This window comes from Hypanus sabinus, unplaced genomic scaffold (genome assembly GCF_030144855.1).
Source record: "Hypanus sabinus isolate sHypSab1 unplaced genomic scaffold, sHypSab1.hap1 scaffold_219, whole genome shotgun sequence".
NCBI classification, from domain to species: Eukaryota; Metazoa; Chordata; class Chondrichthyes; order Myliobatiformes; family Dasyatidae; genus Hypanus; species Hypanus sabinus.
The window spans coordinates 392,909-414,850 of record NW_026780298.1 but is presented as its reverse complement, the minus strand read 5'-3'; the positions used below and the strand labels follow the sequence as shown (position 1 = coordinate 414,850).

At 49.8% G+C, this 21,942-nt stretch overlaps 1 protein-coding gene across 1 annotated transcript in view; it reads left to right on the top strand.

Annotated features, from left to right (window-relative positions):
- Positions 1-21,942, top strand: part of LOC132387759 (NACHT, LRR and PYD domains-containing protein 3-like) — a 62,257-nt gene that overhangs the window by 26,430 nt on the left and 13,885 nt on the right. Inside the window, exons 4-6 of the mRNA XM_059960120.1 lie at positions 636-807; positions 906-956; positions 11,813-13,550. Coding sequence (XP_059816103.1) covers positions 636-807; positions 906-956; positions 11,813-13,550 — 1,961 coding nt within the window. The remainder of the gene's footprint in view (positions 1-635; positions 808-905; positions 957-11,812; positions 13,551-21,942) is intronic.

Sequence of the window (21,942 nt, the reverse complement as noted above, 5' to 3'; positions counted from 1 at the left end):
AGACCGTGCAGCATGACGGCAGGATGTCAGTGAGAACCGGGGCATTATTACTGGATGCCACAGGAGCTCGAGTGTGTTCTGCTCTGGGTGGAGATGATTGTGTTACAATCTGTAATTGCAAACAGTATGGATCGGGGAATACTGCCATGTTGTAATCTGTAATCACTGAATGAACCTCCACTGGAAAAGGCAAAGGAAAGGCATCAGGTGTCAGCCGGTAATCCGCTGTCATGTTGGACACTGGCGGACTGAGGAGATGAATCATCTTTTCTGTAACTTCCCAGAGACTGTTCACGCTGATACAAAAACCCTCCTGATTTCTTTCTTCGTCTGTGATCATTATTTGCTGATTTCTGTTTTACACGGTCAGATCTGGTGAGGAATTATTTATGGATTTGGAGCCACGTCAATGAAGCGGTCACAGACCAGCCAGGGTCTCACTGACTGGTGGACCAGGCTCACGGTGAATGTCCCTCCGTGTGCTCTGCACTCAGAATGTACAGTCCATGTACAGACAGGATCAGCACCCGTCCGGATGACTGCTCAGTGTGATCCCGTTACAGAGCGAATCATTTACTTCTCATTCTCTGTGTGAATCTGTCATTCCCCAATATGTTCACTGTTACTCTTCACAGAAAATCTCTGATCTTGCTGATAAGGGAGAGCGGGCGGACAGTTCTAAACTCCTCCTGAGCCTGGTGATGGAGAAAGGCTCCCGCGCCCGGAGGGTGATGTGGGAAACCTTTGTGAAAATGCGGATTGATGTTCCAAAGCTGGACAAAATACTGAAAGAAATACAGGAACATGGTATGATAGTATCAGAGATTAATTTAATTTTGGAATCAAACATTACGCACTTATAATTTGAGGAATTGAAATGTGTCAAATTGTTAAAATCTGAACAGGTTGTGTTCCGGTCCATCGGCCCGTACCGGAGATTCCCAGGGAACTGAAAGGTAAGTGAAGAAATCGCTGTTTCCATCAAAGGTTGATGTTGTGTAGGGCCATGTCGTTGTTGAGCCACGGGGATCTGATCAGGTAAATGTTCCACCGTGACACAGCGCACAGAGAGACACAGGGAAAAATGTTTGCTGGAGGGAGAGTTTTCACAGGACAGCATGACGAACCAGGCAGGGAGTTGGTGAGTTTGCTGAAAGGGATCACTCCTCTTTGGCCAAAGATGTTAATTTTCAAAAGTTACCAAAGGAATTTTTCATACTACTCACGTTACTGTCACCTGTGTTACTGCTTTTCCAGTCCACATTCAGAGAATAAAACCCTTCCGATTCCCTGCTGTAAAGATTTGGGAATTCTCGACAATTTCCCTGCAAACTAGTTCTTCACTGTTCTTCATGCTGTTTGCCGAGGGAACAGTCACGACAGTGACATTCCCACGTTTATTTCTGAATTCAGAACAGACTCTCTCCCTGATTATTGATGAAAATTGTTTCTCCCACTGCCACATTCTCTAAAGTAAACATTTCAACAATCAATGTTTTCCTACGCTCCCCGTTTCACCCGAATACGTTGTCTGGAGAGCCCACACACTCCCTGCCAGGTCCGGACACATTGTGAGACCCCTCACAACCCTGGCAGGTTCCTAACACACTGTGAGATCCCACACACCCCTGACAGTGTCCTGACACACTGTGAGACCCCACACACCCCAGACAGGGTCCTGACACACTGTGAGACCCCACACACCCCTGACAGAGTCCTGACACACTGAGACCCCACACACACCGGCAGGGTCCTGACACACTGAGACCCCAAACACTTCTGGCAGGGTCCTGATACACTGTGAGACCCCACACACCACAGAATATAGAACCATACAACACTACAGCACAGTACAGGCCCTTCAGCCCTTCCTGTTGTGCTGACCCATATATCCTTAAAAAAAGTAATAAACCCACACTACCCGGTAACCATTTTTCATTCATCCATATGCCTGTACAAGAGGCTCTTAAATACCCCTAATGTTTTAGCCTCCATCACTGACACTGACACGTTGTGGGACACCAAACACCACACACCCTTGACTAGGTCCTGACACACTATGAGACCCCACACACAACCCTGATAGGGTCCTGACACACTGTGAGAACCCACACACACCTGACAGGGTCCTGACACACTGTGAGAACCCACACACTCCTGACAGTGTCAAGAAACACTCTGAGACGCCACACACCCGACAGGTTCTAACACACTGTGAGACCCCACATAACCCGCGCAGGTCCCTGACAAACTGTGAGATCCCACACTCCTGACAGGATCTGGAATATCTGCGAGACCCCACACATTCCCTGACAGTGTTCTGACACACTGTGAAACACCAGACACCCCTACAGGGTCCGGATTCACTGGAATTTAGAAGAATGAGAGGGGATCAGATTGAAACATATATAATAATTAAGGGATTCCACAGGCTAGAGGCAGGAATCATGTTCCCAGTGTTGGGGGAGCACAGAACCAGAGGCCACAGTTTAACAATAAGGGGTAGGCCATTTAAAACGGAGTTCAGGAAAAATTTTATCAACAAGAGAGTTGTGGATCTATGGAATGCTCTGCTTCAGAAGGCAGTGGAGTCCAATCCTCTGGATGCTTTCAAGAAAGAGTTAAAGAGAGCTCTTAAGGATAGTGGAGATGAGGGATATGGGGAGAAGGCAGGAACGGGGTACTGATTGTGGATGATCAGCCATGATCACATTGGATGGCGGTGATGGCTCAAAAGGCTGAACTGCCTACACTTGCACCTATTGTCTATTATCAATTGACAAACCGTGAGATCCCACACATCCCTGACAGGGTCCTGACAAACTGTGAGACACCACACACGGCTGACAGGGTCCTGGCACACTGTGAGACCCCACACCCACCTGACAGGGTTTGAAACACTGTGAGACCCCACACACCCCTGACAGGGTCCTGACACACTGTGAGACCCTACACACGCCTGACAGGGTCCTGATAGACTGTGAGACCCCACACACGCTTTAGAACATAAGAACATAAGAGATAGGAGCAGGAATAGGCCAATCGGACCCTCCAACCTGCTCCGCCATTCAACAAGATCATGGCTGATCCAATCTTAACTCTAGTTTTCACCGAATCCCACAAGGCAACAGTGCCAAACAACAGGGCACCATGCCGCCCATTTTATTTTATTATTCATCCAGCCCAAACCCATGTGATCAACCGGGGGGAGAAAAAAACGATTTGCCAATTGAGGACAAAAAATCTGGAAAATTCCTCTCCGACCCATACAGGCAATCGAAAACTGGTCCAGGAGATCACATGGCTGATCGAAACCAAGCCTCATGTCCACTTAACTGCACGCTCACCGTATCCCCAGACACACCGTGAGACCCCCCATACCACTGACAGGGTCCTGACAAACTGTGTGACCCCACACACCCCTGACAGGGTCCTGACACACTGTGAGAAGCCACACCACTGACAGGGTCCTGACACAATGTGAGACTCCACACACCACTGACAGGGTCCTGACGCACTGTGAGGCCCCACACACACCTAACAGGGTCCTGACACACTGTGAGACCCCACGCACCACTGACAGGGTCCTGACACCCTACGAGGCTCAACACACCCCTGACATCGTCCTGACATGTTGTGAGACCCCACACACGGCTGACAGGATACCGACACACTGTGAAACCCCCCACACCCCTGACAGGTTCCTGACACACTATAAGGCGCTACACACCCCTGATAGGGTCATGATACACTGGGATTTAGAAGGATGCGAGGAGATCTGATTGAAACATATAAGATTTTGAAGGGATTGTGCACACGAGAGGCGGGACACATGGTCCTGATGTTGGGGGAGTCCAGAACAAGAGGCCATAAGGGGTAGGTCATTTAGTACGGAGTTCAGGAAAAACCTTTGCATCCAGAGAGTTGTGGATCTATGGAATACTCTGCTTCAGAAGGCAGTGGAGAGCAATTCTCTGGATGCTTTCAAGAAAGAGTTAGATAAAGCTCCTAAAGATTGCGGAGTCAAGGGAAATGGGGAGAAGGCAGGAAAGGGGTACTCATTGTGGAATATGTGCTCAGAAACCACACACACCTGGAATGGTCCTGACAGGATGTGAGACCCCACACTCCTAACTGGATACTGAAACGCGCTGAGACCCCACACACTCCTAAACAGGTTCCGGACACACTACGAGACTCCACACATGCCTAATAGGGTACTGACGTACTGTGATACCCAACATACACCTGGCGGGGTCCTGATACACTGTGAGATGCCACAAATGCCTGGCAGGGCGCTGACAATCTGTGAGACCCCATACGCACTGGACATTGTCCTGACACACTGTGAGACCGAACACAGCCCCTTAGGGTCCTGACACACTGTGAGACCACACACACTACTGAGAGGGTCCTGACACACTGTGAGGACCCACACACCCCTGACAGGGTCCTGACACACTGTGAGACCCCACACACCCCTGATAGGTTCCTGACATACTGTGAGACCCCACATACAACTGACAGGGTCCTGACACACTGTGAGACCCCACATACCAGTGACAGGGTCCTGACACAGTTTGAGACCCCACACAAACCTGGCAGGGTCCTAGCACGCTGTGAGACCCCATACACACCTGACACGGTCCTGACACACTGTGAGAACACACACACCACTGTAGTGTCCTGATATACTGTGAGACCCCACACATCCTTAAAGGATCCAGACGCACCTCGAGAATACACAATCCCCTGCCTTTGTCCTGACACTCTGTGAGATGCCACACACCACTGACAGGGTCCTGATACACTGTCAGACGTGACCTTCCCCTGAGAGGTTCCTGATACACAATGAGATCGGGCACATACCTGATAGGGTCCTGATACACTGGAATTTAGAAGGATGCGAGGGGATCTGATTGGAATATATAAGATTTTTAAGGGGCTGGATACGCTAGAGACAGGATACATTCCCGATGTTGAGGGAGTCCAGAACTAGAGGCCACAACTAACAATAAGGGATAGGCCATTTAGAATGCAGTTCATGAAAATCTTTTTCACCCAGAGAATTGTGGATCTATGGAATGCTCTGCTTCAGAAGGCAGTGGAGACCAATTCTCTGGATGCTTTTAAGACAGAGTTAGATAGAGCTCTTAAAGCTTGCGGAGATAAGGGATATGGGGAGAAGGCAGGAACGGGGTACTGATTGTGGCTGATCAGCCATGATCACATTGAATGGCGGTGCTGGCTCAAAAGGCTGAATTGCATACACCTGCACCTATTGTCTGTTATAAATTGAAAAACCCTGAGACCCCACACAACCCTGACAGGGTCCTAACAAACTGTGAGACCCCACACACCCCTGACAGGGTCCTGTCACACTTTGAGACCCCACACTCCACTGACAGGGTCCTGACACACTGTGAGACTCCAAACCCACCTGACACGGTCCTGACACAGTGTGAGACCCCACACCTACCTGATAGGGTCCTGACACACTGTGAGACCCCACACACCCCTGACTGGATCCTGACACACTGTGAGAGGCCACACCCACCTGACAGGGTCCTGGCATACTGTGAGACCCCAACCACCACTGCAAGGGTCCCGACACACTGTGAGACACCACATAACCCTGACCGGTTCTGGATACACCACGAGATCCCACACCCACCTGACAGGGTCCTGAAACACTGTGAGACTCCAAACCCACCTGACAGGGTCCTGAAACACTGTGAGACTCCAAACCCACCTGACAGGGTCCTGACACACTGTGAGACCACACACACCCCTGATAGGGTCCTGAAACACTGTGAGACTCCAAACCCCCCTGACAGGGTCCTGACACACTGTGAGACCCCACACACCCCTGACAGGGTCCTGAAACACTGTGAGACTCCAAACCCACCTGACAGGGTCCTGACACACTGTGAGACCCCACACACCCCTGACAGGGTCCTGAAACACTGTGAGACTCCAAACCCCCCCCCTGACAGGGTCCTGACACACTGTGAGACCCCACACACCCCTGACAGGGTCCTGACACAGTGTGAGACCCCACACCTACCTGACAGGGTCCTGACACAGTGTGAGACTCCACACACTCCTGACAGGGTCCTGACACATTGTGAGACCCAAACTCACCTGAGAGGATCCTGACACACTGTGAGACCCTAGACATGCCTGACAGGGTCCTGATAGACTGTGAGACACTGTACACGCTTTAGAACACAAGAGCATAAGAGATATGAGCACGAATAGGCAAATCGGCCCCTCAAGACTGCTCCGCCATTCAACAAGATCATGGCTGATACAATCTTAACTCTTGTTTTCACCGAATCCCACAAGGCAACAGTGCCAACCAACAGGGCACCATGCCGCCCATTTTATTTTATTATTCGTCCCGCCCAAACCCATGTGATCAACCAGGGGGGAAAAAAAACGATTTGCCAATTGAGGAAAAAAAATCTGGAAAATTCCTCACCGACCCATCCAGGCTATCGAAAACAGGTCCAGGAGATCACATGGCTGATCTAAACCAAGTCTCATGTCCACTTACCGTATCCCCGACACACTGTGAGACCCCACATACCACTGACGTGGTCCTGAAACACTGTGAGACTCCAAACCCACCTGACAGGGTCCTGACACAGTGTGAGACCCCACACCTACCTGATAGGGTCCTGACACACTGTGAGACCCCACACACCCCTGACAGGGTCCTGACACACTGTGAGACCCCAAACACCCCTGACTGGGTCCTGACACACTGTTAGACCCCACACAACCCTGACAGGGTCCTGACACACTGTGAGACACCACACCCACCTGACAGGGTCCTGGCATACTGTGAGACCACAAACACCACTGCAAGGGTCCAGACACACTGTGAGACACTACATAACCCTGACCGGTTCTGGATACACCACGAGATCCCACACCCACCTGATAGGGTACTGATACACTGGAATTTAGAAGAATGCGAGGTGATCTGATTGAAGCATATAAGATTTTTAAGGGATTAGACACGCTAGAGACAGGAAACATGTTCCCGAGTCCAAAACAAGAGGCCACAACTAACAATAAGGGGTAGGCCAATTAGAATGGAGTTCATGAAAATCTTTTTCACCCAGAGAGTTGTGGATCTATGGAATGCTCTGCTTCAGAAGGCAGTGGAGACTAATTCTCTGGATGCATTCAAGAAAGAGTTAGATAGAGCTCTTAAAGATTGCGGAGTCAAGGGATATGGGGAGAAGGCAGGAACGGGGTACTGATTGTGTCTGATCAGCCATGATATCAATGGATGGCGGTGCTGGCTCAAAAGGCTGAATTGCCTACAGCTGCACCTATTGTCTGTTATATATTGACAAACCCTGAGACCCCACACAACCCAGGCAGGGTCTTGTCATTCGGTGAGACCCCACACACCCCTGACAGGGTCCTGACACACTGTGAGACCTTACACACCCCTGACAGGGTCCTGACACACTGTGAGCCCCACACACCCCTGATAGTGTCCTGACACTCTGTGAGACCCCACACACCCCTGACAGGGTCCTGACACACTGTGAGATCCCACACACCCCTGACAGGGTCCTGACACACTGTGAGATCCCACACACCCCTGACAGAGTCCTGACACCTTGTGAGATCACACATACGCCTGACATGGTTCCGACACACTTTGAAACCCCACACACCACTGCAAGGGTCCCGACACACTGTGAGACACCACATAACCCTGACTGTTTCTTGATACACCACGAGATCCCACACCCACCTGATACACTGGAATTTAGAAGAATGCGAGGAGATCGGATTGAAACATATAAGGTTTTTAAGGGATTAGTCACGCTAGAGACAGGAAACATGTCCCCGAGACGAAAACAAGAGGCCTCAGCTAACAATAAGGAGTAGGCCATTTAAAACGGAGTTCAGGAAAACGTTATCACCCTGAGAGTTGTGGATCTATGGAATGCTCTGCTTCAGAAGGCAGTGGAGACCAATTCTCTGGATGCTTTCAAGAAAGAGTTAGATAGAGCTCTTAAGGATAGTGGAGATGAGGGATATGGGGAGAAGGCAGGAACGGGGTAATGATTGTGGCTGATCAGCCACGATCACATTGATTGCCTATACCTTCACCTATTGTCTATTATCAATTGACAAACCCTGAGACCCCATACACACCTGAAAGGATCCTGACACACTGTGAGACCACACACACCCCTGACAGGGTCCTGACACGCTGTGAGACACCACACACGGCTGACAGGGTCCTGATAGACTGTGAGGCCCCACACACGCTTTACAACATAAGAACATATGAACATAAGAGATAGGAGCAGGAATAGGCTAATCGGCCCCTCAAGACTACTCCGCCATTCAACAAGATCATGGCTGATCCAATCTTAACTCCTGTTTTCACCGAATCCCTCAAGGCAACAGTGCCAAACAACAGGGCACCATGCCGCCCATTTTATTTTATTATTCATCCCGCCCAAACCCATGTGATCAACCGGGGGGAAAAAACGATTTGCCAATTGAAGACAAAAAATCTGGAAAATTCCTCTCCGACTCATACAGGCAATCGAAAACTGGTCCAGGAGATCACATGGCTGATCTAAACCAAGCCTCATGTCCACTTAACTGCACACTCACCGTATCCCCTGACACACCGTGAGACCCCCCCATACCACTGACAGGGTCCTGACACACTGTGAGACCCCACACACCCCTGACAGGGTCCTGACACAATGTGAGACCCCACACACCCCTGACAGGGTCCTGACACAATGTGAGACACCACACACCCCTGACAGGGTCCTGACACAAAGTGAGACTCCACACACCACTGACAGGGTCCTAACACACTGTGAGGCCCCACACACCACTGACAGGGTCCTGACACCCTACGAGGCTCAAAACACCCCTGACATCGTCCTGTCAAGCTGTGAGACCCCACACACCGCTGACAGGGTACCGATACACTGTGAAACCCCACACACCCCTGACAGGGTTCCTGACACACTATAAGGCGCTACACACCCCTAATAGGGTCCTGATACACTGGAAACTAAAAGGATGCGAGGAGATCTGATTGAAACATATAAGATTTCGAAGGGATTGTACACACTAGAGGTAGGAAACATGGTCCTGATGTTGGGGGAGTCCAGAACAAGAGGCCATCAGGGGTCGGTCATTTAGAACGGAGTTCAGGAAGAACCTTTTCACCCACAGCGTTGTGGATCTACGGAATGCTCTGCTTCACAAGGCGGTGGAGACCAATTCTCTGGATGCTTTCAAGAAAGAGTTAGATAAAGCTCCTAAAGATTGCGGAGTCAAGGGAAATGGGGAGAAGGCAGGAAAGGGGTACTCATTGTGGAATTTGTGCTCAGAAACCACACACACCTGGAATGGTCCTGACAGGATGTGAGACCCCACACTCCTAACTGGATACTGACACGCGCTGAGACCCCACACACTCCTAAACAGGTTCCTGACACACTACGAGACTCCACACATTCATAATAGGGTACTGACGTACTGTGATACCCAACATACCCCTGGCGGGGTCCTGATACACCGTGAGATGCCACAAATGCCTGGCAGGGCGCTGACAATCTGTGAGACCCCATACGCACTGGACAGTGTCTTGACACACTGTGAGACCGAGCACAGCCCCTTAGGTTTCTGACACACTGTGAGACCACACACACTACTGACAGGGTCCTGACACACTGTGAGACCACACACACTACTGACAGGGTCCTGACACACTGTGAGACCACACACACCCCTGACAGGGTCCTGACACACTGTGAGACACCACACACGGCTGACAGGGTCCTGATAGACTGTGAGACCCCACACACGCTTTACAACATAAGAACATATGAACATAAGAGATAGGAGCAGGAATAGGCTAATCGGCCCCTCAAGACTGCTCCACCATTCAACAAGATCATGGCTGATCCAATCTAAACTCCTGTTTTCACCGAATCCCACAAGGCAACAGTGCCAAACAACAGGGCACCATGCCGCCCATTTTATTTTATTACTCATCCCGCCCAAACCCATGTGATCAACCGGGGGGAAAAAACGATTTGCCAATTGAGGACAAAAAATCTGGAAAATTCCTCTCCGACTCACAGGCAATCGAAAACTGGTCCAGGAGATCACATGGCTGATCTAAACCAAGCCTCATGTCCACTTAACTGCACGCTCACCGTATCCCCTGACACACCGTTAGACCCCCCCCCCATACCACTGACAGGGTCCTGACAAACTGTGAGACTCCACGCACCCCTGACAGGGTCCTGACACACTGTGAGACCCCACACACGCCTGGCACGGTCCTGACAAGATGAGATACCCCACACTCCTAACCAGATACTGACACCCGCAGAGAAACCTCACATCCCTAAACAGGTTCCTGACACACTACGAGACCCCACACAGCCCTGACAGAGTTCTGACGCACTGTCAGACTCGACACTCCCCTGAAAGGTTCATGATACACCATGAGATGCCACACACACCTCATAAGTACACTGGAATTTAGAAGGATGCGAGGGGATCTGATTGAAACATATAAGATTTTTAAGGGATTAGACACGCTAGAGACAGGAAACATGTTCCCTAGACCAGAACAAGAGGCCACAGCTAACAATAATGGGTAGGCCATTCAGAACGGAGTTCAGGAAAAACTTTTTCACCCAGAGAGTTGTGGATCTATGGAATGCTCTTCTTCAGATGGTAGTGGAGACCAGTTCTCTGGATGCTTTCAAGAAAGAGTTTGATAGAGCTCTTAAAGAATGCGGATCAAAGGATATGGGGAGAAGGCAGGAACGGGGTACTGATTGTGGCTGATCAGCCATCATCGCACTGAATGGCGGTGCTGGCTCAAAAGGCTGAATTGCCTATATCTGCACCTATTGTCTATTATCAATTGACAAACCGTGAGTCCCCATACACTCCTAACAGGCTGTTGAAACACTGAGACCCCTCACACACCTGGCACGGTCCTGACAAAACGTGAGACCCCACACTCCTAAACAGGTTCCTGACACACTACAAGACTCCACACATTTCTGACAGTGTCCTGAAACACTGTAAGACCCCATACACCCTTGACAGTGTCCTGATACACTGTGGGACGCCATATGCCGCTGGCAGGATACTGACACACTGTTAGACCCCACACACCTGATCAGTTCCTGACACACTGTGCCCTGCCCATACATCCCTGGCAGAGGCCGGACACAGTGCATAACCCCATACACCCCTGACATGTTTCGAACACACTTTGAGACTCCACGCACCCCACCCACCCACCCGCAGTGCATGTTCTGATCAGCAAATCTGCTGCTTTGTATTTTGATTCAGTGATGGTTGGAGGGGAGGGGGAGCTGTGATTCCCCGACCTGTGCCTTTGACAGAATGCCCACTACCCTCTTCTCCATCTCCATATGTCACATCAACACTGGGGATGAAAAGATTCTTCCTCAGGAGCAATGATATCTGTGACAGTAGAGGGAATTTGTCCAGTACGGCACAGTCGGGGGTTAGTAAACTACCAGGGAAATACTCACCTTCACAGCACAGTTAATGTGGAAATGTGATGATCTGGTGTTTATCTGGACCAGGCCTCTTTGTCCAGTAAGCGGTCTGTTAATTGAATTTACTTTACTGTACGAACATTCATTGACAAATCCAATTAATGCAACAGCTTTGAGCTAACTCCTGTGTGCTTAAATACTGAGTTCTGAGTTGAGGCATCTAACAGTTTGTCCACTGTCTGTTCCCATGGAAGATGTTCAACAGAAACACAAGGAGACTCTTCGGGCACAAACTGAAACACTGAGAGTGAACACGATCCTGATGAGGGAGAAGGTGAAGGTTTTCCAGCTGGTTGATCGATACGCTGAGCTCACGGTCATTTCTACTGTTCGAGATCGGAGACTGGTGGAACATGAGCTGCTGGCAAGAGGCAGAGACCACGAGGAGTGGAGAGAAAAACATCTCCGTGGACACCTGGAAAAACTCCGGACGGATCAGCTGTTCCAGAGCAGCTTTTCCCGAAGTAAATCCAAATCTGGGAGTTCGGCAGCAGTGGCCGGAGTCCCGGGGATCGGGAAAACAACAATGGTACAAAAGATTGTTTATGACTGGGCCACGGGGAAAATATACCAACAATTCCAGTTTGTCTTCAGTTTCAAATTCCGCGATTTAAACTCCATTAACTGTAGAATAAACCTGAAGGAACTGATTCTGGATCAGTATCCTTACTTTGGGAATATCCTGAGAGAGGTCTGGAAGAACCCAGAGGGACTGCTGTTTATATTCGATGGTTTGGATGAATTCAGTGACACAATTGATTTTTCAGACAGTCGGAGAGATACAGATCCTCAGTCCACATGCACAGATCCTGAATTCAAGTGCAAGGTGTCTGACATTGTGTACAGTTTAATCCAGGGCAAGCTGCTCCCGGGGTGTTCAGTGCTGGTGACCACCCGTCCCACTGAGTTACATTTATTGGAAAAGGCTGAGATCGGTACCGAAGCTGAAATCCTGGGATTTTCTGGTGAGGAACGGAAGGAATATTTCATCAGACATTTTGAAGATCAGACGGTGGCGGCAGCTGTTTTCAAACACGTGAAGGAGAACGAGATCCTGTACACCATGAGCTACAACCCCTCCTACTGCTGGATCCTCGCCCTGGCACTGGGCCCCTTTTTCACACAAAGAGTCAGGGACCTGCACCGAGTTCCCAAGACCATCACCCAACTATATTCCTACTATATTTACAACATCCTGAAAAACCACAGCCGTGAGATTGAGAACCCCCGTGATGTGTTACTCAGGGTTGGTCAGTTGGCCTTCAGAGGAGTGTCCGAGAGGAAGATTGTGTTTACAGATGGAGATTTGATCAAGTACAATCTGCAGCCTTCCCAGTTCCTGTCCGGGTTCCTGATGGAGCTTTTGGAGAGAGAGGATTCTGCCCGGAGTGTGGTGTACACATTCCCACACCTCACCATCCAAGAGTTTGTAGCTGCAGTCGCACAATTCCTGATCCCAGATGGCAGAGATATCATGAAACTCCTCACTGAAGTCCACTGCGTGAGGGATGGGCGATTTGAGGTATTTCTCCGTTTTGTTGCTGGTCTCTCCAATGCAATGACTGCTCGGGGCCTGGAGGAGTTTCTGGGTCGATTTCCTCATCAAACAACCTGCCGGGTGATTGACTGGGTGAAGGAGGAGGTTAAACGCCGGAGTGGAAACATAGCGAGTGAAGCTGGTAAAAGGAGCCTCCTGAACACATTGCACTACCTGTTTGAGTCTCAGAATCGTGGACTGGCTCAGACCGCACTGGGATCTGTGGAAACACTTTCATTCTGTGGAATGGCACTGACCCCGATTGACTGCGCGGTGCTGTCTCATGTCATCGGACTCTGTGATACAATAAAACACCTGGACCTGGGGAACTGCCACATTCAGTGTGAAGGAATCCAGCGGCTGGGACCCGGGCTGCACAAGTGCCAGGAGTTGAGGTAACTTGATTTATCTCTCACTCTGAACTGTGAAACTGTCTCATTGTGTTGTTTCAATGTAAAGGCATTTTGGTAAATTTGTAGTAAATCAGATTGTTAAGAATTGTGACAAATGCCCAGGGGATCAGTCAGTAATTCCCCAACGACGAGAGGGTTCTGTGGTTCCTTGTGAAGGGATGTTGGAGACTTCATCAGATCAGTGAACAACGGCCATTGGTTTAATGATAATAAATCACAGGAATGGTCGTGTTTCTCGCTGCCTGTGACACGTCCATTGACAATGTTCCTTCTCACTGTTACTGACACCCAGACCGACACTGACTGCAGCAGGTGGGTCAGAGATTCGCACCCCCTTCCCGGTGAGGGACAAGAGACCGTCAGCATCCCAATCTCACACCCATCCCCATTCCTCCTGTGAGATGTCTTTTCCACACACTCACCCCCTTCCTGTGAGATCACTCTTCCCCATCCCCCTTCCTCCTGTGGGATCTCGCTTCCCCATCCTCTTCCTCCTTTGGGATCGCACTTCCCCATCCCCCTTCCTCCTGTGGGATCTCGCTTCCCCATCCCCCTTCCTCCTGTGGGATCTCGCTTCCCCATCCCCCTTCCTCCTGTGGGATCTCTCCTCCCCGTCCCCCTTCCTCCAGTGGGATCTCTCTTCCCCATTCCCCTTCCTCCTGTGGGATCTCCCTTCCCCATCCCCCTTCCTCCTGTGGGATCTCTCTTCCCCATCCCCCTTCCTCCAGTGGGATCTCTCTTCCCCATTCCCCTTCCTCCTGTGGGATCTCCCCTCCCCGTCCCCCTTCCTCCTGTGGGATCTCCCTTCCCCATCCCCCTTCCTCCTGTGGGATCTCTCCTCCCCGTCCCCCTTCCTCCAGTGGGATCTCTCTTCCCCATTCCCCTTCCTCCTGTGGGATCTCCCTTCCCCATCCCCCTTCCTCCTGTGGGATCTCCCTTCCCCATCCCCCTTCCTCCTGTGGGATCTCTCTTCCCCATTCCCTCTTCCTCCTGTGGGATCTCCCTTCCCCATCCCGCTTCCTCCTTTGGGATCTCTCAGTCTCATACCCCTTCCTCCTGTGGATCTCTCTTCCCCATCCCCATCCCCATTTCTCTTATGGGCTCTCAATTATTCCTCATCCTCCTGGGGATGTCTTTTCCACACAACCACCCCTCCCCTTCCTGTGAGATCTCTCTTCCCCATCCTCCTTCTTCTTGTGGGATTTCTCCTCCCCATCCCTCTTCCTCCTGTGAGATCTGACTTCCCCATCTCCCTTTCATCCTGTGGGATTTCTCTTCCCCATCTCCCTTTCACCTATGAGATCGCTCTTCCCCATCCCCCTTCCTTCTATGGATTTCTCTTCCCTATCCCTTCCTGCTGTTGGAATTCTCTTCCCCATACCCTTTCCTCCTGTGGGATCTCTCTCCCCCATCGACTTTTCCTGTCGGATCTCTCTTTGGCATGCCCCATTGTCCTTTGGAATTTCTCTTCACCATCCCCTCCCTCCTTTGGGATCTCTCTTCCCCATCCCCCTTTTGCCTGAGGGAACTCTCCCCATAGAATCATAAAATCATAGAACACTACAGCACAGAAAACAAGCCATTCGGTCCTTCTAGTCTGTACCAAAACCTTATTCCGCTAGTCCAATTGACCTGCACCCAGTCCATAACCCTCCAGACCTCTCCCAACCATGCATCTATCCAATTTATTCTTAAAGCTTAAGAGTGAGTCCATATTTTCCACATCAGATGGCAGCTCGTTCCAAACTCTCACCACCTTCTGAGTGAAGAAGTTCCTCCTAATGCTCCCCCTAAACCTTTCCCCTTTCACGCTGAAGCCATGTCTGCTCATATTTATCTCTCCTAATCTATGTGGAAAGAGCCTATTCGCATTTACCCTGTCTATACCCTCATAATATTGTAAACCTCTATCAAATCTCCCCTCATTCTTCTATGCTCGAAGGAATAAAGTCCTAACCTGTTCAATCTTTCCTTGTAACTCAACTCCTGAAGACCTGGCAACATCCTAGTAAATCTTCTCTGCACTTTTTCAAACTTACTGATATCCTTCCTATAGTTAGGTGATCAGAACTGCACACAATACTCCAAATTTTGCCTCACCAATGTCTCATACAACCTCATCATTATATTCCAACTCCTATACTCAGTACTTTGATTTATGAATGACAGGATACCAAAAGCCTTCTTTACAGCCCTGTCTACCTGTGCTGCCACTTTCAGGGAATTATGTATCTGAATTCCCAGATCCCTTTGATCCTCCGCACTCTTCAGTGCCCTATCGTTTATCGTGTCTGTCGTACCTTGATTTGTCCTTCCAAAATGGAACACCTCACACTTGTCTGCATTAAATTCCATCTGCCATTTTCTGGCCCATTCTTCCAGTTGGTTCAGATCCCTCTGCAAGCTTTGAAAGCCTTCCTCGCTGTCCACAACGCCTCTATCTTAGTGTCATCTACAAACCTGCTGATCCAATTTATCACATTATCATCTAGATCATTGATACAGACAACAAACAACAATGGTCCCAGCACAGATCCCTGGGGCACACCACTAGTCACAGGCCTCCACTCTGAGAAGCAATCATCCAATACCACTCTCTGTCTTCTCCCACACAGCCAATTCGAATCCAGTTTACAACCTCTCCATGGATACCTAGTGTCTGGACCTTTAGAACTAACCTCTTATGTGGGACCTTGTCAAAGGCCTTACAAAAGTCCATGTAGACAACATCCACAGCCTTTCCTTCATATGCATTCGTGGTAACCTCCTCGAAAAACACTACAGGATTCATTAAGCATGGTCTACCACACACAAAGCCATGTTGACTATCTTTAATCAGCCCTTGGCTGCCCAAATCCTTGTCTATCCGATCTCTCAGAACACCTTCCGATAATTTACCTACTACTGATGTCAGGCTTACTGGTCTGTAATTACCTGGTGTACATTTGGAGCCTTTTTCAAACAACGGAACAACATGAGCTACCCTCCAATCCTCCGGCACCACACCCCTGGATGAGGATATTTTAAATATCTCTGCCAGGGACCCTGCAATTTCTATATTTGTCTCTCTCAAGGTCCGAGCAAACATGTCAGGCCCGGGGGATTTATCTACCTTTATTCATCGTAAGGCAGCAAGCAGCTTCTCCTCTTTAATCTCTATATGTTCCATGACACTACTGTTTGTTTCCCTTAATTCCATATCCGCTATGCCAGTTTCCTGAATAAACACTGACGCAAAAAAACTGTTTAAGATCTCCCCCATCTCGTGAGGCTCCACACAGAGACGACCACTCTGATCTTCGAGGGGACCAATTTTGTCCTTTACTATCCTTTTACTCTTGATATACTGGTAGAAACCCTTCAGGTTTACCTTCACATTATCTGCCAAAGCAACCTCATGTCTTCTTTTTGCCTTCCTGATTTCTTTCTTCAGTATTCGCTTACATTTTCTATACTCTTCAAGTACCTCATTGTTCCTTGTTGCCTATACCTGCTAAAAACCTACATAACCAGATCACCAATATCCCTTGAAAACCAAGGTTCCCTCTGCCTGTTCACATTGCCTTTAATCCTGGCAGGAACATGCAAACTCTGCACTCTCAAAATTTCACCCTTGAAGGCGTTCCACTTACTGAACACATCCTTGCCAGAAAACAACTTATCCCAATCCACTCTTCCCAGATCCTCTCTCATTTCCACAAAATTGGCCCTTCTCCAATTCAGAACCTTAACCGGTCGAGCAGTCCTATCCTTATCCATAATTATCTTGAAACTAATGACATTATGGTCACGGGACCCAAAATGTTCACCCGCACATACTTCTGTCACCTGACCTGTCTGGTTCCTTAATAGGAGATCAGGTACTGCACCCTCTCTCGTTGGTACCTCAATATATTAATTTAGAAAAGTTTCCTGAACACATTTGACAAACTCCATGCCATCTAACCATTTTTCAGAATGGGAGGCCCCGTCAATAAAGTTAAAATCCCCTACGATTACAACTTCCTGTTTCTTACATTGGTGTGCTACCTCTCTACAGATTTGCTCCTCCAATTCTCTCTGACTATTGGGCGGTCTATAATACAACCCTATTAGTGTGCTCACACTTTCCCGTTCCTCAGCTCCACACATATGGCCTCTGTAGACGAACCCTCCGGGCTCTCCCGTCTACGCACAGCTGTGAGATTCTCCCTGACTGGTAATGCCACTCCTCCCCCTTTCCTCCCTCCACCCGATCACGTCTGAAACAATGGAAACCCAAAACATCAAGCTGCCAGTCCTGACCCTCCTGCAAACCAAGTCTTACTAATAGCAATAATGTCGATATTATCGTGCCAATCCACGCCCTAAACTCATCTGCCTTACCTACAATACTCCTCGTATGGAAGCAGATGCACCTGAGAACATTTCTATCACGTACAAACCATTGATATCTGTCTATACAAGCAGTCCTCGCATGACCCTTATCCTCCACCACCTCACTATCTGCTCTAACACTCTGGTTCCCCTCCCACTGCAATCTAGTTTAAATCCCCCTGAGCAGAACTTGCTAACCTACCGGCAAGGATGTTAGTCCCCTCCAGTTCAGGTGCAAACTGTCCAATTCGAACTGGTCCCACCTCCCCTGGAAGAAAGCCCAATTGTCCAGAAACATGAACCCCTCCCTCATGCACCATCCCCTCAGCCACGTATTTAGCTGCATTAACTTCCTATTTCTAGCCTCAAAAGCACGTGGCATGGGTAGCAATCCACCTGTGATATCTCACTTTCCCACCCCCCTTCCTTCAGTGGGATCTCCCTTCCACATTCCTTCCTGCTGTGGGATCTCTCTTCTCCATTCCCCTTCCTCCTGTGGGTGCTCTGTTCCCTGCACACCTTCCTCCTGTGGGATCTCTCATCACCAGCTCCCTTCCTCCTGATGAATTTCTCTTCTCCATCCCCATTCCTACAGTGGAATCTCTCTTCTCCACCCCCCATGCTCCTGTGGGATCTCTCTTCCACATCCCCTCTGGGGCCTCTGTTCCGATCCCACTTCCATCTGTGGGATTTAAACTCCCCACCACTTTCTTCCTGGGGGAACTCACTTCCCTATCCCATTTCCTACAGTGGGATCTCTCTTCCCCTTCTACCTGACTCCCGTGGGGTCTCTGTTCCCATCCCTCGACTTCCTATGGGATCTTGCTTCCCCATTTCCCTTCCTCCTGTACATCTCTCTTCCCCATCCCCCTTCTTTCTGCAGAATCTCTGTTCCCAAACCCCTACGTCGGGTGGGATCACACTTACCCATCGCACTTCCTCCCGTGGCATCTATTTTCCCCATCCCTCTTCCTCCTATGGGATCTCTCCTACTCATCCCCCAACCTCCTGTATGATCTCGCTTCCCCACCCACTTCCTCCTGTCTCATCTCTCTTTCCCAAACCCCATCATCCTATGGGAACTGTATTCCCCATTGCCCTTCCTTCTGTGGGATTTCCCTTCCCCATCCACTTTCATCCTGTGGGATCTCTCAGCACTATCCCGCTTCCTCCTCTGGGATCTCTCTTCTCCACCCCTTTCCTCCTGTAGGATCTCTCTTCCCCACCCCTTTCCTCCTGTAGGATCTCTCTTCCACATCCCCCTTCCTCGTGTGGGATCTCTCTCTTCCCCATCCCCCGTCCTCCTCTGGCATATAATTTCCCCAATCCCACTTCGTTCTGTGGGATTTCTCTTCCACACCCTACTTCCTCTTGTGGGATCTCTCTTCCCCATCCCCCTTCCTCCTGTGGGATCTCTCTTCCCCATCCCCCTTCCTCCTGTTGGATCTCTCTTCCCATCCCCATCCCTCCTGTGACATCACTCTCCTCCTATCCCCTTCCTCCTGTGGGGCCTCAGTTCCCATCCCCCACTTCCCGTGGGATCTCTCCTACTCATCCACGTGCCTCCTATCGGATCACTCTTCCCTATCTGCCTTCCTCCTCTGGGATCTCTCTTCCCCATCCCCTTCCACCTGAGGGATCTCTCTTCCCCATCCTCCTTCCTCCTGTGGGTCATCATAATGCCCCCTCTTCCTGTGGGCTCTGTCTTGTCCATCCACATGTATCTCTCTTCCCCATCCCACATTCTCCTGTCGGATCTCTCTTCCCCATTCTCCTTCCAACTGTGGGATATCTCCTCCCCACCATCTTTCTTCCTAGGGATATATCTTTCCCAACCCCCTTACTTCTGTGGGATCACTATTCCCCATCCCCATTACACATGAGGTATCTCTCCTACTCATCCCACATCCTCCTACGGGATCGCCCTTTACAATCCCACTTCATCCTGTGGGATCTCTCTTCCACATCCTCCTTGTGGCATCTCTCTTCCCCATTACCTTCCTGCTATTGGATATCTCTTCTCATCCACATTCCTGCTCTGGCATCTCGTTAACCGACCGCACTTCATCCTGTGGGATCCCACTTCCCCATACCCTTCCTTCTGTGGGATTTAACTTCCCCACCAGCTTTCTTCCTATGGGTTCTCTCTTTCCCATTCTCTTCTTACTGTTGGACCTCTCTTCTCCAACCCACTACCTCATCTGGGCTCACTTTCCCAACCCCCTTGCTCAGGTAGGATCTCTCTTCCTCGTCTCCCTTCTCCTGTGGGATGTCTCTTTACCATCCCCATTCCTCCTGAGATATCTCTGCTACTCATCCGCCATCCTCCGGTATGATTTTTCTTACACGTCCCTCCTCTTCCTATCAGATCTCTTTTCGCCATGTTCCTTCCTCCTGTGGGATTTATCTTCCCTACTCCCTTTCGTCCTGTGGGATCTCTTTTCCCCATCCCCCTTCCTCCTGTGGGATGTCTCTTCCCTCTCGGATTTATCTTCCCCAGCAGTTATCTTCCTATGGGTTCTCTCTTTCCGATCCACTTCCTTCTGTTGGACATTTCTTCCACATTCCACTTCCACCTCTGGGCTCTCTTCCCCATAAGCTTCCTGCTGTTGGATCTCCCTTCCTCCTCACCTTTCTGCTGTTGGATTTCCCTTCCCCATCACCTTCCTCCTGTGGGATCTCTCTTCCCCATTCCCCATCCTCCTGTGGGATCTCTCTTCCCCATTCCCCATCCTCCTGTGGGATCTCTCTTCCCCATCCCCCTTCCTCCTGTGGGATCTCTCTTCCCCAGCCCCCTTCCTCCTGTGGGATCTCTCTTCCCCATCCCCCTTCCCCCTGTGGGATCTCTCTTCCCTATCTCCTTTCTATGAGATCGCTCTTCCCTATCCCATTCCTCATGTGGTACTTATCTTCAACATCCCCTTTCTTCCTGTGGGATGTCTTTTCTCCATCCCCCTTCCTCCTCTGGTATCTCTTTTCCCCCTCCCCTATCCTCCTGTGGGTCCAATGTTCCCATCACTCACTCTTCTCACTTCTACATCCCCAGTCCTGATTTTGGTTCGCTCGTCCATCCAACCTCCTCCTGTGGGCTCTTTCTTCACCATCCCTCTTCCTTCATTTGAGACTATGTTCCCATTCCTCTCTTCCTGTGGCATCTGTCTTTCTTATCTCCCTTCCTCCTGTGGGAACTCTCTTCCCCATCTCCCTTCCTCCTGCGGGACCTCTCTTCCCCATCCCCCTCCCTCCTGTGGGACCTGTCATCCCCATCCCCCTTCCTCCTGTGGGATCTCTCTTCCCCATCCCCCTCCCTCCTGTGGGACCTCTCTTCCCCATCATCATAAAATCATAAAACACAAGCGCACAGAAAACAAGCCATTCAGCCCTTCTGCTCTGCCGGAACTTTATTCTGCTTGTCCAATCGACGTGCACCCAGTCCATATCCCTCCAGACCTCTCCAATTTATTCTTCAATCTTGAGTGAGTCCGCATTTTCTACATCAAATGGCAGCTCGATCCACACTCTCACCACCCTCTGAGTGAAGAATTTCCCCCTAAACCATTCCCCTTTCACCCTGAAGCCAAGTCCTCTTGTAACTTATCTCTTCTACCCTATGTGGAAAGAGCCCACTTGCACCGACCCTGTCTATACCCCTCACAGTTTTGTAAAGCTCTTTGAAATCTCCCCCCGTTCTTCTGCGCTCCAAGCAATAAAGAGCTAACCTGTTCAATCTTTCCTTGTAACTCAACCACTGAAGACTAGGCAACATCCTAGTAAATCTTCTCTGCACTCTTTCAATCTTACTGATATCCTTCCTATAGTTATGTGAACAGAACTTCACACAATATTCAAAACTTTACCTCACCAATGTCTTATACAACCTCACCATAATATTCCAACTCCTATACTCAATACTTTGACTTATGAATGCCAGGATGCCAACAGCCTTCTTTACAACCCTGTCCACCTGTGGCGCCACTTTCAGGGAATTATGTATCTAAATTCCCAGATCCCTTTGTTC